A 16,827-nucleotide genomic window follows, 5' to 3' on the forward strand; every position below is an offset into this window, starting at 1 on the left:
GTCCCCAGCCCCAAGTCCTCACTGCACACATTGTCCTGAGTGCCACCGCTGTGATTCTGGTCTCTGCCTGGGGGCCTGGGAAATGGCTGGCAATGAGGATTGCGGCCTTTGTTAGCCAGAAGGTGGGCTTAGGTCGCGGGGGTCCCTGCCTGGGGATGAGGGAAAGAGACACAGCAGACCAGACGGCGGCTCCAAGGCTCCCAGACAGAGGGCATCTCGACATGCAGGGCTTGGAGTGGACAAGGTCTGGCGTAACATCGGGGCTGAGATGCCCATGGCCCAGGGGCCCCCCAGGCGGGGAGGGATCCCACGGAGGCTCTGTCAGCGGCTCTCCTAGGGCTTCCTTTAACTCCAGCTGAGATCGAGGCCTTGTACAAGACAGCCCTTCCCCACTTCTGCCCTCCACCGCCCAGGCAGGAGGGCTGTCCCTGGATCCAGAGAGAAGCCAGGGGCTCATCGCTGGGACACCTGGCTCCCAGAGCCCTGGACATGGCGGGGGGCCTCCGCCTGGGCGTGGAAGGAGGAGGGGAGGCGCTCTGCCTGGCGTCCCACCCCCACCCAACCCCGCTCTCCCCAGGTACCTGGCCAAGCTGTCGTCGGTGGGAAGCATCTCCGAGGAGGAGACCTGCGAGAAGCTCAAGGGCCTGATCCAGAGGCAGGTACAGATGTGCAAGCGGAACCTGGAGGTGATGGACTCGGTGCGCCGCGGCGCCCAGCTCGCCATCGAGGAGTGCCAGTACCAGTTCCGGAACCGGCGCTGGAACTGCTCCACGCTCGACTCGCTGCCGGTCTTCGGCAAGGTGGTGACGCAAGGTGAGGGCGGGGCTCGTGGGGGTGCCGTCTCCTCGGGGGGCGGGAAGGGGAGTCATGTGCTTAGGAGTGGCTTGACTGGTCCATCACTCATCACAGGAGGCCCGGGAGTGAGCAGGACGCAGCGGAGGCGGGGGTTGGAGGCAGGAGGGCCTTCATTCACTGACACTGTAGTGCAATATTCCCGGCAGCATCTTCAGTCCTGGGGTCATCATCCTGTTTCACTCAGAATCCAAGACTCGGGCAGGGGAAAGAATGGAGCTGCCTGGAGCTCCTCAGAGGGTGAACAGCAGAATCAGACATCAGATCCGGGGCCTCCAGCCCTCCAGCCCACCCTGTTCTTACCTTAGCTCTCAGCCTGCCGTAGGCAAGACCTCCTCCTTTGTCCGTACCTTTGACAAACCCTATTGGGAACCTGACCATGCCCGGCTCGGAGACCCCGGGAGGAACACCACCTGGATCCTGTCCTCCCAGGCTCACGGTCAAGGTCAGTGCTGACAGTCCAGCTGGGGCAGTGGCCGTCACACCCACAGCACCGGCAAGGAACCAAACTGTTGAAGTGTTTTAAGTGATACAAACTCACCTGGCCCCTTGAGATAGGCTTCCGTCTTGCAAATGAAGCAACTGCAGCACCCAGAGACTAAGTCACTTGCTTACGGTCACAGAACTAAAAGCGGCTGAGCCAGGCCTTGAGCCCACGAGGTCCAGCTCCAGGGAGTATTCTGTCTTACCCACGGTGAGGGGACACAGGAGCCTCAGGAGCCCGGGGTGGACCTTGCCCCAGCCAGGGCAGGTGCTCAGGGGGAAAGCTTCCCCGAGGAGGTGGGCCCTCAGCTGACACCAGGAGTATGAGAAGGCCTTCAAGCCAGAGGAAGGTGGGCCAGGGCATAGAGGACACTCCAGGCAACTGGAAGGCTCCCCAGGAGGGCACCAGGTCAAGCTGCTGTCCTCCAGGGCGCGCTGTGAACCAGCTTCCTCTTCTACTACTTCCTGAGCGTGAAACTGACACTCCAGGCCACCGACTGTCCACGGGCCCCGTGATGTGCCCGGGCAGCAGGAGGGCGATCCTGGGCCAACCTTTGTCTTGGCACCTGTGATCCTGGAAGGCTGGGGCTGCCGGGCTTGTGGCAAACCATTTAGATGTTGTTGGAAACCGACTGCGATAGAAATTTGGAAGCCTTTCTCCCCAGAGCTGGCAGTGGCCAAAGAAGGCACGATCGTGCTTGGCCCAGCTAAAAGTTGCTGCTTCGTGGAAGCAGCAGAGCCCCAGGGTGCAGCTGGGGAGCCGAGGCCCTCCCGGGACCAGGGTGTCTGTCTGTCTGCTGAGGCCCAGATCCTAGGCTCAGCAGCAGACCCTGGGCCTGCGAGGCCCCTGGCACACAACAGGTGTTCTGGGTTTCGGGTGGGTTGGTGAATAGATGGGCAGGGTCTCACACGCCAGGCGCTCTCATACCCCCGTGCCTTGCACGTGCTGTTTCCTCCACCCAGGCACCCAGCCCTCCTTCTCCGCCAGTCTTTCTCTTTCCCCCTCCTCCAGTCTTCTCAGCTCCTGCAGGCAGGGGGCTTGCTTTGTTCCTCGGGGCTCCAGAGCTCTTTGTTCATGCTGGGGGTTTTTTCCCCCTTTTTTGGTAATTGTTTTTTTATATAATTTCGAACTTAGAGAAAATTTGCAACAATAGTACAAGGAATTCTCATACGCTCTTCTTTTTTTTTAACGACTTTTTTCTGACATGGGCCATTTTTTAAGTCTTCATTGAATTTGTTACCATATTGCTTCTCTTTTGGATCTTGGGCTGCCCTGAGGCATGTGGGATCTTAGCTCTCCAATCAAGGATCGAACCCACAACCCTTGAGTCTTAATCACTGGACCACGAGGGAAGCCCCACCATGTACTCTTTATAAAAAGGTTTCTACGTGATGGGTTTATTCAGTCAGCTTTCATCTTCCTATTTTTTTTAAACTGAGAAATAATTGACATGCATTATGTTAGTTTCAGGGTATAATATAATGATTCAATAACGTGTATATATTATAAAGTGATCACTACAGAAAGTCTAGTTAACATCCATCACTACACAGATGTAGACATTTTCTTCTTGTGGTGAGAACCTCTAAGATCTCCTTTCTTATCCACCTTTAAACGTGAAGTACAGCATTACTATCTATAGTCACCACACTGGACATCACGTCCTCACGACGCATTTATTGTTTTAACTAGAAGTTGGTACTTTTGGACCCCCTTCACCCATTTTGCCCACCTCCACCCCTGCTTCTGCCTCTGCACCACCAATTTTTTCTCTGAATGTATGAGTTCTATTTTTCCTATGAAGAATTGCCATAGGCTCTTTACCTAGATTCACCAGCTATTTACATTTTAACCCACTTGACTCATCAATTTCTCTCTCACTCTCTCACTCCCTTAATACACACACACGCACGCACACACACACACACTCTTGTCTCAACCTCGTGTGCCCACATGGCTCTCAGTACACCTTTCACACTGACCTGTGCTGGCCTTCTCCCCCACCCCACCCCCACCCCCATCCCTAAACCGTGAACTCTTTCAAGGCAAGACAGATGTCTCATTTACCGGCTTCCCAGCACACGGCCGAGCCTGGCATGGAGGATACAGTCGATGGATGCCATCCAATGGCAGAGAGCAAGTCAGGGCACAGACTCAAGGGGCAGAGGAGGGGAGGCGCGGATTGGTGCAGCCTGAGGCCGGTGAGGGACCCTGCTGAGAAGTGCTTTCCTCGCCTGTGTCTGTGCCAGGAACCAGGGAGGGGGCCCAGCCCTCCCAAGCAAGCTCAGGGAGACGCCGAGACTCCGACCAGGTTTGGCTGGAACCTGCTCGGGACTAAAAGTCCAGGTGACTCGGTCAAGCGTCCAGTCTCCTTGGGGCTGAGTCAGGGCGGGCACTCACCAGGCAGCCACACCAGAGCATCACACCAGGCAGCCATACCAGGTCATCATACCGGGCCATCACACCGGGCAGCCACACCAGGCCATCACACCAGGGCAGCCACACCAGGCCATCACACCAGGCCATCACACCGGGCCATCACACCGGACAGCCACACCAGGCCATCACACCAGGCCATCACACCAGGCCATCACACCGGGCAGCCACACCACAGCATCACACCAGGCAGCCATACCAGGTCATCACACCGGGCCATCACACTGGGCAGCCACACCAGGCCATCACACCAGGCCATCACACCGGGCAGCCACACCAGGCCATCACACCGGGCAGCCACACCAGGGCATTACACCGGGCAGCCACACCAGGCCAGGGCCATCATGTTTTGGAGGAGTCTGAGCTCTTCCCACCCGTCCATCTCATCACTGTTGCATTTTCCGTTTTCTTCCCTAGTAAAATGCCCCCTGGGAAAGCCTTACTCTATCCCCACTGAACAAGAGAAGGGACTCGTCCCTCCCAGGGTGGCTGAGACGCTGAGGAAAGAGTGTGGGCGGTGTGGCCTTGGGGAGGGACGGCCCTCCGAGCCTCGGCGTCCTCACCTGCCAGTGGGCCCCTCCCCTGCGCTCACTCGTAGGGCGTCACCATCTAGGGTGGACCTCTGCCCCAGAAAAGCCACCCGTCGTCATCAGATGCTGAGATTTGGGGCAGCAACTGGCCTGGGCAGGCCTCTCTCGCAGCTCCCAGGCTTTGGGGTCAGGGGGCTTGGCCGGTTCCCAGATTCATGAGCTGCCTGGCTGGGGTCATGACCTCAGACCTGGAAAGGTAATAGGTCACAGATCCCTCCAAGAGCCAGGCCATTCTTGGAGGAGAAAAGAGCCCCATTTGTGGAGGGCACTGCCTTACATCCAACCACCCTCACGACAACTGCAAGCATGTAGTATTATTCCCACGTCATAGCTGAGAAAAGTGGTGCAGCAGGCAGAGGGTGTAACCCACCCAGAACCAGACCTGATGCAGGCAGCAGACCCTGGGCAAAGTCCATCCCCTGTCCAAGCTTCAGCGGCATATCCCTTGGAAAGGCAGCTAGGGGGCAATCCTTGCCCCCCCGTCAGGATTCAGAGATGATGTCTCCAAATGCCTGAATGACTCCCAGGGGCAGGGACGGCTCTCTTACCGCCAGCGCTGCCCGAGGCAGCGTGGCTCTAATCCTGCACCCCCTCCACCCCCGGGCAGTGGACCCCCTCTGCTCCTGGCCTACAGAGGCAAGACAGATGGTGACCCATGAAGACAGTGTGTAAGTCAGGGCCAAGCCATGTGCTCTGGGCTGAGACTATGCCAGAAGTTTGGTGAAGTTGGCAGGCGGTGGGGGGCAGCAGGAATGGGGCAGGCAGAAGTTCTTGGCGGGGCAGGCACTCGGGGCCAGATGTGGGATGGCCTCTGTGCGGTCTGGTCACTGCTGGATCCCTGCGCCTGGGGCAGCATCTGCGCATGTAACTGATAAACATTTGTGGAAGGAATGACGAATGACCAGGGCTTGAGCAGGGAAGGAAAGGCCGTGCGGTCCGGTGAAAGTTCAGGGTTACCCTGAACAGGATGGGCGGGGGTCTCCGAGCGGGGCTAGCCCGAGCAGGATGCGGAAAGGTGGGGAAGACGCCAACTCCTTGGCTCCCGGCTCCTTCCTCTGTGGAGGATGCTGGGGACCCCCCTGCCTCTTCACACCCTGCTCTGTGAGCTCCACCGCACCCCGGTCCCGAGAGAGCAGACTCCCTGAGCTCTGAGGCCCTGTCAGGCCCTGGCTGCTACCTGGACAGGACAGGTGATAAGTCACAGCCAAGTGAAGATTCAGCCCAGGCTCTCTTTCTAGTCCCCGAGTTCGAACATCAGGGCATCTTTTTTTTTTTTTTTTTTAAATATTTATTTGGCTGTGCTGGGTCTTAGCTGCATCATGTGGGATCTAGTTCCCTGACCAGGGGTCAAACCCATGTTCCCTGCATGGGGAGCTCAGAGTCTTAGCCATGGAACCACCAGGGCAGTCCCGGTGCCGCTTCCTGGCGGCAGCATCAGGCTGGAGGTGGGAGCAGACGCTTCTCTGGGCTGCGACTCACTGACACCTGTGCTCTCACCTCTCCTCGGTGTTGACATCACGTTGGACCAGAGAAGGGGACCTCTCGAGACAGCATTTGGTGCCATCAGATAAGTCACAGGAGGCCTAGGGAGGGGGCACCCCGGAGACACTCCACATTCGGGGTTCCTTGAGGACAGGTTCCTCTGCACCTCCCTGGCGCTGGCACAGGGCCTGGCTCACAGCAGGTAACTGTCTGGTGAAGGAGGAGGTGCCTCCACCCTAAGGAAGCTTTTGGCCCAATGGCCAATATGCGGACAAGCGGCCCTCAGGGTGTGACTGCCCTCCCAATATTTGTTAGGGAATGAATAAAACGGCATTACTTTCACCCAGCAGAAACATTCACGGTAGTTATTGTCTCAAGCTCCTACTCTGGGCCAGTGACTAAGCATTTCCTGTGTTTGACGTCAGTAGATTTCCAGACCCACCTGAAGAGGTCAGGACGATGTCAGCCCTGCTCTTTGGACACGAAAACCAAAATCTCACATCTCACATCTAGGAAGTGACCAAGCCGGGATGAGACTTCAGGCCTGCCTGGCTGAGCATCCATGCTCCTCCCGATAACCCCTTTCCATTTCCAGGGAGCTGGGAAAGGCCTGTCACTGCCAGCTCTGTCCTGGGAGGAGGTGAGGGATAGCATGGCCCCTGGAGCTTCCCGTCTGGCTGCAGACAAGCCACACAAGACGCTTAGAAGACGAAACAGAGTGGACAGCCAGCCAGCGAGGGCACCCAGGGTCCCGGGAATCCGTGATGGTGGGTGGGAGGAAGTGTCAGGGCCTGGCCTCCCGGGGCAGCATTATCTTCCCCACGTTAGAACTGGAAAAGGGCACGACACGGCTTTGTCCAGCTCCAGCGCCTTCACTCCTTCCCTGTCCCACATTGTGCTGTAAATCCAAAGAGGCCTCCTGGAGGAGGTTTCAAGGAAAACAAACAAACAAACAGCTTTTGCCAACAAGATAGCAAAGGAAATTGGACAGGCAGGCGAGGGGCAGGGGTGGGGAGAAACCAAGGTCAGGACTCTCTCAGAGGCCAGGCTGTCCTGCCCCTCCTCCCAGGACTCCCGCTGGGCCCGCTTTGGAAACGTGAGTTATGCTCGGAATGCCAGTGCCACCAGGACACCTGCCTGGTGCCCCGGGGCATCCCCGTGCCCTCGGTCTCCTTTCCAGCCCAACTCAGCCTCTCTTCCAAACCCTCCCTCCTGCTCAAACGCCCTTCCTTCCAACATCTGGGGAAACAGTGCGTGTGATGTGCTCGGGACAGCACAGGCCCCGGTTCCTGCTTGTCCACTGGCTGAGGGACCCCAGACAGCCACCCAGCCTCACTTTTCCCTCCAGGGGCAGAGCTGGAGAGAGCTGGGTGGCTCAGGTCATCATGAGCACAGGGACAGGCCCTGGCATGTGGGAGGCCCTCAGAAAGGGTAGTTATCCCTGGATCCCGAGGACAACTCTGAACTTCCCAGCTGCAGGCAGCCTTCGCACCTTGGAAAAGAGGGCAGTGAGGTGGGACCCAGAGGACGCTCAGGATTTAGACCCTTGGAGCCAGGGAAGGAGGTACAGGAAAGAGCAGGAAGGGGCTGGATGTGGAATGGAGCAAACCGCGCTATGGAAACGGCAGGAGCTGCGAGCAGCTGCTAGCACTCTCGAGAGCTCTGCCTTCCCCTCGCTGGAGGACAAAGCCAGGACTGTCCTCCCCTTGCAGCTGGCACGCGCTAACCCTCAGACCAGGGAGCAGTTATCTACCAGGCTGCTGGGGAACTCCCCTCCACAGCCCTCACCGCTGCACCGCAGTCCTTTTTCTGGGTCTCAGCGGTCTCTGCCCGGTGTCCCACTGGTGAGCAAGGCTCCAGCCAGGACACAGGGGAGAAGCTGGGAGGAGCCACAGCGCTGGAGTCAAGGGACGGGGACTCAGGACTTCTCAGAAAAGGCGGCCGCCGCTGCCATCAGCTCTCAGGACACAGGGGCTTGGTCACATTCTCCAGGCCTGGGGGCGGGGGCGGGGTGGGGTACTCCTGTGCTGAGCACTGCTCACCATCCCCCCAGAAAGAACCCATAAAAGGAACTGGACAGGTCCCACAGCTCAGGGCTTCGTACACGGAGGTGAGAAGAGATGGGCTGCTTATTCCTGGGGACTCTGGGCCCCAGGGGGCAGGACCATGTCAAGGTTGAAATGCTGGAGCCAGGCTGACCGAGTCTGAATTCTGCCTCCCCTGCTTCCTGGCTGGGTGTCCTTGGGCCAGTCGCTTCACCCTTCGGTGCCTCAGTTACCTCATCTGTAAAATGGGGAGTAAAAGTCTCTACTTCATAGGGATGTTGTGTTCAGACACTGCACGCACAGACTGAGCTCTCTCTAAGCTTCAGCTCACGCTATTATCTTCATTCCAGAACCTCTTCATTCCACCCAGGCAGAGAGAACCATAGTGCCCTTGCTCCCGAGGCCAGAACAAGGGGGCCTGAAGTTCTGGCAGACGGGTGTTGGTTGGGGATGAGGCGGGGGTCTCCCTGAGCACCTCACGGGGCGCCCTGCACCCAAGGCGACTAGCACACAGGGGAGGAGGTAGGCCCAGAGCTTGGGGCGGGCTGGGGGCTGCCTGAGGGCCCAGAGAAGTGGAGGAGCCAGGACCGTGCCTGGCCAGGAGCTGGGGCCACCCTGCCAGTCCCTTCTACCCTATCTCCTGTCGTCCCTTCCCCCTTGGTCTTTGGGGCAAAGATTTGTGCTGGTTCAGGCCTGGAAATACCAGAAATACCAGAAACTAAAGTCGTCTCTCTTTGGGCGGCCACAGCACAAAACCAACCAACATGATCCTGCTATTAACCTCGATTAACTTGGAGAGGATTCCGTCTCAGGCTGTCAAGGCCCCCGTGGCTCTGGCCAAGCCCCCTCATGCCGGCCCAGAGTGGCCAGACCACGGTAAAGGACAGGCCATGGGGAGTGGGCGGCGGGCAGGATCCCTCACTCGAGGGCCGGACTGAGAACAGGGCGTCTTGAGCCACGGGGGCCAGGGCTGCCCCTCACCCCTGCCCACAGACGCGGGCACACAGGAGGTGATTGTTTCCGCCTGACCACGGCGACTGCTCCCGGGGCAGCCGGGAGCACAGGCCTGGGTGTCGCAGAGGTAATTGCCAACCGCGAGGCCAAAGCCTGCCCCCTCCACTCCTGCGGACACGGACACTCCAGCAAGAGACAGAGGGACAGTCACGGGCACACAGAGGCCCTCACAGGGCCCAGGAGAGGTGCAGGGCCTGTCCAGTCACACACCCAGCCAGCCGTGCACACACGCACCACACACACAGACACACACACACACACACAAATACACCCCCCTCCCACCACCCACACCCCCAGAAAGAGCCTACACAGCAGCTACACCCCCTGAGGCACAGTTCCTAGGAGGATAAAAACACCCATTCAGGCGAGAGACCAGGCAGACACCAAAATAGAACCACCAAGAAGTCAGGGGGCGGAAGGGAAGAGATGGGGAGCAGAGGCGTACTGACCGGGGCTTGGGTCCTGGTTCTGGCACTTCCTGACCGGCGACTGGGACCCACTTCCCCTCCCCAAACCCGCGCTGGCAGCCTGTGAGATGGTCAGCTCTCCGGAGGTAGAGGGCGCCCCCTCGCCGGCAGTGGTCCTACCCGGTAAGCGGTGGGGCCATCGCCACTGCCATTTACCCTGAAAGGTCTAAGCAACCAAGGTGGTCTCAGAAATGGGCCCAGCCTCAGCGGGAGGGGCTAGGGCAGCTTCACAGGGTGGGGGACCCCCTCGGAGACTTTAGAAGAGGCAAGAAGAGCCAGGAGGACAGGCCCTGCCTGGGACTCCTGCAGTCTCGGTACGTTAATGCACCTCTCCCTGCCTGCCTTGTCGCTCACAAAAGGACGCTAGCATCATCATCTCCCGGAGAGGCCGTGAGAGCAGGATCTGGGGGGAGCTCAGAGCACTGAAGCTGGACCGGCACCACTCAACCAGGAGCCGCGTGGCCTGGGACGAGTTGGCTCATCTCTCTGAAAATGGGGGTGACAGTTGTACTTACCTGACGGGTGTGGGGCGGACAAATGCCTGGCATGTGTGAAGACCACAGAGCAGTGCCTGGCGGGTGTCACTGTGTCCCGTCGTTGGTGTGCTGAGACTGTCAGCTCAGCATGACTCGTGGCTCCACAGAGTCGCTGCTTCGCTGTCTCTCTCCCTGGCCGCCATCGTCCAGGAGGGTACCATCTACCCCCACCCCATAAAGGAGGGTGCCGAGGGGGAGAAGCGCTGGGACCCAGCCCTGCCCACCTCTGCCTCCCACAGGGACTCGGGAGGCGGCCTTCGTGTACGCCATCTCTTCGGCAGGTGTGGCCTTTGCGGTGACGCGGGCGTGCAGCAGCGGGGAGCTGGAGAAGTGCGGCTGTGACCGGACCGTGCACGGGGTCAGCCCGCAGGGTGAGTCGGGGCGCTGGGGAGGGCATGAGTGGGTGGCCAGGGGTGCGTGGGTGGGGCGCCTGGGCCAGGCCCTCACTCACCCGTGGTCTCGGGTGCCCCCCACCCGCCGCCCACCCAGGCTTCCAGTGGTCAGGATGCTCAGATAACATCGCCTATGGGGTGGCCTTCTCCCAGTCATTCGTGGACGTCCGTGAGAGGAGCAAGGGGGCCTCGTCCAGCCGGGCCCTCATGAACCTCCACAACAACGAGGCTGGCAGGAAGGTAGCGTGGGCCCCCCTCCCCGCCGGGAAAGGGCAGGCTCGGCAATGGCCCCAGACACTCCCTGCCAGGCCCCTCCTGTGGGGTGGGGGGTGCGCCGAGAGGGCAGACCGGTGAGCAGGCCTCATGGAGCTGTGCATGGCCATCCACACGCGTATGTGCACACAGGTGTGTGTCTCCATCCCTCCGTCACACACACACCACCCACCCCTTGCTCTGCGTCCCTGCCAGGACCGTGGCCTTGACTGTGACACCGTCTGCCGTCTCAGTACCCACTCCTCAAGGGTCCTTGAGTAGAAGGTGCAACGCAGCCTGTCCTTCCCCCCACACCAGCTGTCACTGTTTCCAATGACACTGCCCTTTGAAAGGTCCCTCCTCCATCAACCCCGTGCGGCCCCGACGCCAAGGACAGTATCTTGGACTGTTCCCCACATAGCTGAGCAGCTCCTGTGGCATACAGAAGGGGCTTAAGACCGAGGAAGCTCCACCCTTTCTCCCATCCTGCAGCATCCCAACCTCGCCTGCCCCCTTCCGCGGTCCACCCCCAACCCCGGCGGCCCCTCCCCAGCTCCGCCCCCAGCCCACCCCCCGACAGCTCCTGACAGCCCCTCTCCCCTCCCGCTCCCCCGCAGGCTATCCTGACACACATGCGGGTGGAGTGCAAGTGCCACGGGGTGTCGGGCTCCTGCGAGGTAAAGACGTGCTGGCGAGCCGTGCCGCCCTTCCGCCAGGTGGGCCACGCCCTGAAGGAGAAGTTCGACGGCGCCACGGAGGTGGAGCCCCGCCGCGTGGGCTCCTCCAGGGCCCTGGTGCCGCGCAACGCGCAGTTCAAGCCGCACACGGATGAGGACCTGGTGTACCTGGAACCCAGCCCGGACTTCTGCGAGCAGGACGTGCGCAGCGGCGTGCTGGGCACGCGGGGCCGCACGTGCAACAAGACGTCCAAGGCCATTGACGGCTGCGAGCTGCTGTGCTGCGGCCGTGGCTTCCACACGGCGCAGGTGGAGCTGGCCGAGCGCTGCAGCTGCAAGTTCCACTGGTGCTGCTTTGTCAAATGCCGGCAGTGCCAGCGGCTGGTGGAGCTACACACGTGCCGGTGACCGCCGCCCGGCCCAGCACCCAGCGACCGCCTCGTGGCCCCGGGGAAGGCCGATAATTTAAACAGTCCCCCCGCCGCCAGCCACCACCGCCCCAAAAGATACTGGTTGTTATTTTTTGTTTTGGTTTGGTTTTTGGGTCCCTTGTGTTATTTATTGCCCGAAGCGGGCGGGCGGCCCCAAGGGCACCAACCCCGGGGCCACCCTGAAGCTGGGGCCTTTGTGGCTGCCACTGACCAAAGGGACTTTGCTCGCGCCTCCGGCTGTCCACATGTGGCCACTGCTGACCACTCACTTGTTATCTGTACCCGTTTTTCTACTTGCGGACTTCAGGTGGGTAACAAAGAGTGTCCCAGCCACCCGTGCCGACTGACCCTGCCGTCCAGGGAGAGGGGTGGCAAGGGAACAGTGCCGTCTTGATGGCAGCCACACCCCCATACTTACGCGGGGGCCCCTGGCAGCTTTGGCCTCATCATCTTTCAAGCCCCCTGGAAAAGGAGTGGGTAGACATACCAGGTCTCCATGGGCAGCCGGCAGTTCAATCTCTGCAGGACCCTCTAGGCAAGAGCAGCAGATAAGGCCAGGACCAGTGCAGGCTGCAGCACCCCGACCCTCAGAGAGGGCGATGCCCCCCTTCCCCCCAGTTCCCAGTCCCTCCCAGGCAGGAATGCGGCTGCAGCCTGGATCAGAGACCCCAGCTTGGCCTTCACAGTGACTCTTCACGGGGCTGCTCCTCCATGAAACTGAGAACATTAATGTCATACACGGGAAGGGCAATGTGCAAAAGCCCGCACCCAACTTCCATTTCACTCTCTCAACCACGTCTGTTGAGCAAACACTGTCCTAGGCCCTGTCCTGGGCCGTCTCACTGGATGACCGCGGCAGTCCTGGGAGGCCAACCAGACAGGGACGCACACTTGTGCTCGTTTCACAGGACACAGGGCAAAGCTCCTGGGTCTAGGACCCGTAGGTGCCGACACAGAGCAAAAAGAGCCCTCCAGCCAAGCCTCCTCCTGGGAGCCTGTTCCCAAAGTCCCAGAGACTGTAGGGCCCCCTTGGGTCGGAGCCTCAGGGACGGGACTCCAGCAGCGGGAGCCGCAGACCACAGGCCGAGCTGGAGCCCATGTGGTTCCCCAGGGAGGGCAGAGCCGGCTCAGAGGGAAGCGGGGGCCAGCAGCCAGGCCGACAAAGCGAGGTCTCAACACGGAGGCACCCCTGCCCCCAGGTACCGCAGGGCCTTAAGCAGCACCCCCAGAGCCAGCCCCACGGCCTAGGCCTGGCCCTGTGCACCCGTCAGACCATCAGGAGTCCAGCCTAGACTTCTGTGGGCAGGACTTGTACACAGCAAGCCTCGGCCTGACCCAGCTGCTTCTCAGGTGGGCTCCTGAGCCCCCGGGGACCTCACTCCCAGCCCGCTCTCCAAGCTGCTCCAACATTGAGGCTTTCTGCTCCTGGTTTGAGGTCTTGAGGTTCGGGATTCCCCGTTGCAGGTTCTCAGACTCCCAGCTGTTGGCTCCAAGGTTCAGTATCTGAATTCAAAGCCCCAGATCCACAACACAGGCTCTGGCCTGTTAGACTCGCTTCTCCGGGCCTTGAGGTTTGTGCCTCCTGGTGTTGGCTCCCTCACGAAGACAGGGTCAACACCCTTGGCCCCTAGCCAAGCTCTCCGCTCAGTGTCCATCCGAGAAGAAGGCCAAAACCAAGTGAGATGCTAGACCCACATTCAAACGTAGAGATAATCTTGGGGCAGGCAGGCTCTGATGTGGATGAAAGCTGAGCCGATTTGAGTATCCCCACGGTTAGCTGCCCAGCTGGGCTCACTGCTCCTCTGGCGGGCTCTGTTCAGCTGTCTGCTCAGCGCCAGGGAAAAACACTATCCCTCACTGGCATGGGCCAGACCCACACAAAGGAAGCGGTGGAGACCCCTCCCCCACCCCAGGTCCTGTCCCCAGAGGCAGGGGAATAGTCGATTCCGGCTGGATGCTGGTATGATGGGCACTGCCCCAGGGAGAAGTCAGAGGGTCTGCTTCACCTTTCCACCTACCAGGGGGTTCCTCAAAGCTGATCCTCCTGTGGCTCTGGAAGGGTGTCGCCTCAGTGAAGCAGACGAGATTCTAGCAACTTCTGCCCAGCCCTACCACTGCTGCCACCAGCACCTCAAAGGGCTCCATGGCTGCAGGAAAACGGAGCTTCCTTGGACACATCCAGCTCCAAATTGTCCAAATAAAGAGGAACCAGCAGAGGACTGACACAGTCACCCACTCTGGAAGCTGGCCAGAGGGCCCAAGCCCTGCCCGAAGCCCCCCCCACTAGTCTGATCACAAGGCAAGGTGTCCTCTGAGGCCTCGGGCTGGACTAGTCCCAGCTCTGGATGCTGCTACCCGCTGCTGCCCCACCCCATGCCCCAACTTTTATACTAGGCTCCTTGCCTTTGTGACATCCTCATGAAATAGTCTGGTGCACGATAAAATGATTATTTCTTTATCTTGCAATTGTGGCAGTGACTTTTTTTTTTTTTGTAGAAGAGGGAGCAGAGAGACTTGGGGAAGGACGTGGGAAAAGCAGATACACAGTAGCCAATTCTAGATATGGGGACCCTCTTTGCTCCCTCTCCTGGGTAAGTGGTTGGATGGCTCTAAGGACCTACCTGCCTGCTATCTGGAATTCACCTTTAACACCCAGAGGCTGTATCTGCATTTCACTGAGCCACTCTCAACTGTTCAAACCTTGGCCTGATCCAAGGTCTCAGAACCCTTCTTGGGCACTGATGTGAAAAGGAGGGACAGATACGAGGGTCAGAGGAGGGTTTGGTGAAGTGGTGGGGATTGAGGAGGTGGGGGACAAATGGAAAAGAAGTTAGCTCCCGCCTAAGGACACAAGTATTCAAGGCCTGTGGCTAAAAGTAAATTCCAAGATTGGAGCCCAGTCAGGATGAGGAGTCTGGACGGAAAACCCCACAGAACTCTGTCACAGCTGTGGGCGAGGCCCCAGGCGGCCTCTCAGGAACCCACGTCCAGTGGATGAAATCCTCATCCTTACCAAGGGGGCCATGGTCCTCCACCCCCATCCCCACCCTGGTGTGGATTTGTGCAGCGAATCCACACCAGCCTGGAGAACAGTGAGGCCACGATGTGCTTGGCTTTCCAAAACTTCAGTGGGTATAAGAGGGCCGAAGCAAAGTGCTTTCAGGATAGCAGGGCTACACACAAACTGGTGAAGGACTGGGGGAAGGGACTGGGTCCAGAACAGGACACATGCTCACATCAGGGTCAAGTCCTTGGTGATAGAGGGTCCAAGATGGTGGAGCAAAGCAGTGGAGATGTCCCTGCCCAAGCACTCTCTAGAAGCGGGAAAAGGACCCAGGCTTTGCCATCCAAGTGACCTGGGTTGGAATCCCAGCACTGCCACTTTTTCACTACATGGAGCCTTGAGCAACGCACTGCCCCTCTCTGGAACTCATTTCCTTTGTTTGTGATATGGGGCTGTTCCCCCTGCCCCAGCTTCATTCATCATATAGGACGAAATAATGATAGAATCTATTTCTTGGGGATGTCAAATAAACCATGTAAAGTTCAACAAATGGCAGTGACTACTATAAATATTACTCCCTTTTCAGGAATGCCATGGGCAGTTAAGGTAGCTCTGAGACTGACGGGGTCAGACAGAGGATGAGCCGAGGAGGAGCGCAGACTGTGGATCAGGCCAAGCACTGAAGGCAGGTGTCCCAGGGTCCTGGTCCTGCTTCAGCCCTGCCCCTCAGAGCTCAGATGCCGGCGGCCGGCTCAGGTTGGAGATTCCCAGGCAGGAAAGCGGGATCGAGACAGCCTGGAGCAGTCAAGCAGTGGTAAAACTGCCCCTGGGCCCCAGGAGAAGAGGCTAGATCGAGGTCCCAACAAGGGTGAGAAGCGGGACTAGAACAGGGAGGACGGTGAAGGAGGGCAGTCAGGAGTGGAGGGGAGCATGTCGGAGCTGCAGGAAGCTTAGGCAGTGGGGCCCAGCAGCTCCGCCTCTGAGGATGGAAGGTTTCCAGGAATCCTAGGCCCGGTCAGCTCACAGAGGCCATGTCCAGATCCATCCTTGACGATGTCCTCAGACTCAGGCCTGAAGCGTTCTGGAAAGCTTGTGATTAAAGCAGACTTCCTTCTCAGCTCTTTCTGGACGGCCAGTGGCCCAAGGAAGTCTTGGGGAGACCAGAGGCAGGGTTTAAGAGCCATAGAACACAGGAAAATGAAGAGAAGGAAGTATACAGTTCTGAGCAACTGAGAGGAGCCGAGAAAGGCTGAGTGAGGAAAAGGCAGAGGGTAGGAGGGCAGACACAGTAACAGAAGACACCAGGAGAGAGGAAGGTGCTGAGGGACCAGAAGGCATCTCGGCAGAGGACTCCAGCAGCTTCCTAGTAAGACGAGAAAATGCTGAGCTTCAGGAGAAGGCGTCTGACTCAAGAAGGTCTATGGGATGTGGGGGAGGGGGGCAGGGTGGCCTGGCCTGGCCCAGGCGATGACTTCATAGGCATCTCCCCCCATCCCTTCCTGAGCCGCCAGCCCTGCTGACCCCCTGCCCGCCTCTCAAGGGTCCAGGCCAAGCAGGCGCTGACAGGGGAGAGAAGGGGGCCCTTCTGGGCCAGGCCCCCAGGCCTGGCATCGTGCCTGCTGGGGAGGAGGGGCCTGGAGGCCCAGCCCTTGTCAGCATCCCGGCCGGCACTTCGGAGGCAATTAGCAGCCCAGCTGAGCTAATCCCCCGCCTGGCGAGGCCAACACAAACAGGCCCAGGCCGGGTGCACACTCGCCTCCCTGTTTGCTGAGGGGCCCGGTGGTCCGCCAAGAACAACACCAATAACCCGGGGCCTTCTCTAGGTTAAGAGGAGGACCGGGGCTTGCTGAAGAGCTGACAGTGCCCGACAGAGCATACTCTGGCCAGGTGCCCCAGCTGCCCCAGAAAGGCAGCCACTGTTCCCAAGCCTTGGGCCAGCCAGGAAGAGGAAGCTGGACACAAGGAGCCATATACTCTGATTCGGTGCCCACCCCCACTCCCACCCATGCCACCTGTGAGGGAGGAGGGCCAACTCTGCCAGCCCAACAACCGAGGCCAGCAGGGGCTGAGCCCTCTGGTCGGGATGCAGGGATTACAGGCTCCGCGATGGACATGGGAGACCAGAGACAATTCACACCTGGACCCTGCCCTCAGGGGACTCCCAG

At 59.4% G+C, this 16,827-nt stretch overlaps 1 protein-coding gene across 3 annotated transcripts in view; it reads left to right on the plus strand.

The window, feature by feature from the left end:
• The window catches only part of WNT4 (Wnt family member 4), a 28,182-nt gene extending 14,058 nt beyond the window's left edge, over positions 1 to 14,124 (plus strand). The window contains exons 2-5 of one of the 3 annotated variants that reach the window (XM_027521065.1): positions 578 to 813; positions 10,146 to 10,277; positions 10,396 to 10,538; positions 11,267 to 14,124. In XM_027521065.1, coding sequence (XP_027376866.1) covers positions 578 to 813; positions 10,146 to 10,277; positions 10,396 to 10,538; positions 11,267 to 11,635 — 880 coding nt within the window. In that variant the 3' untranslated portion in view covers positions 11,636 to 14,124. Of the gene's footprint in view, positions 1 to 577; positions 814 to 10,145; positions 10,278 to 10,395; positions 10,539 to 11,167 lie in introns of all 3 variants that reach the window. The other 2 variants (XM_027521062.1, XM_027521053.1) reach the window with 2 other exon arrangements.
• The last annotated feature ends 2,703 nt before the right edge of the window (positions 14,125 to 16,827 follow it).

The sequence above is a fragment of the Bos indicus x Bos taurus genome, chromosome 2, assembly GCF_003369695.1.
Source record: "Bos indicus x Bos taurus breed Angus x Brahman F1 hybrid chromosome 2, Bos_hybrid_MaternalHap_v2.0, whole genome shotgun sequence".
Classification (NCBI taxonomy): domain Eukaryota; kingdom Metazoa; phylum Chordata; class Mammalia; order Artiodactyla; family Bovidae; genus Bos; species Bos indicus x Bos taurus.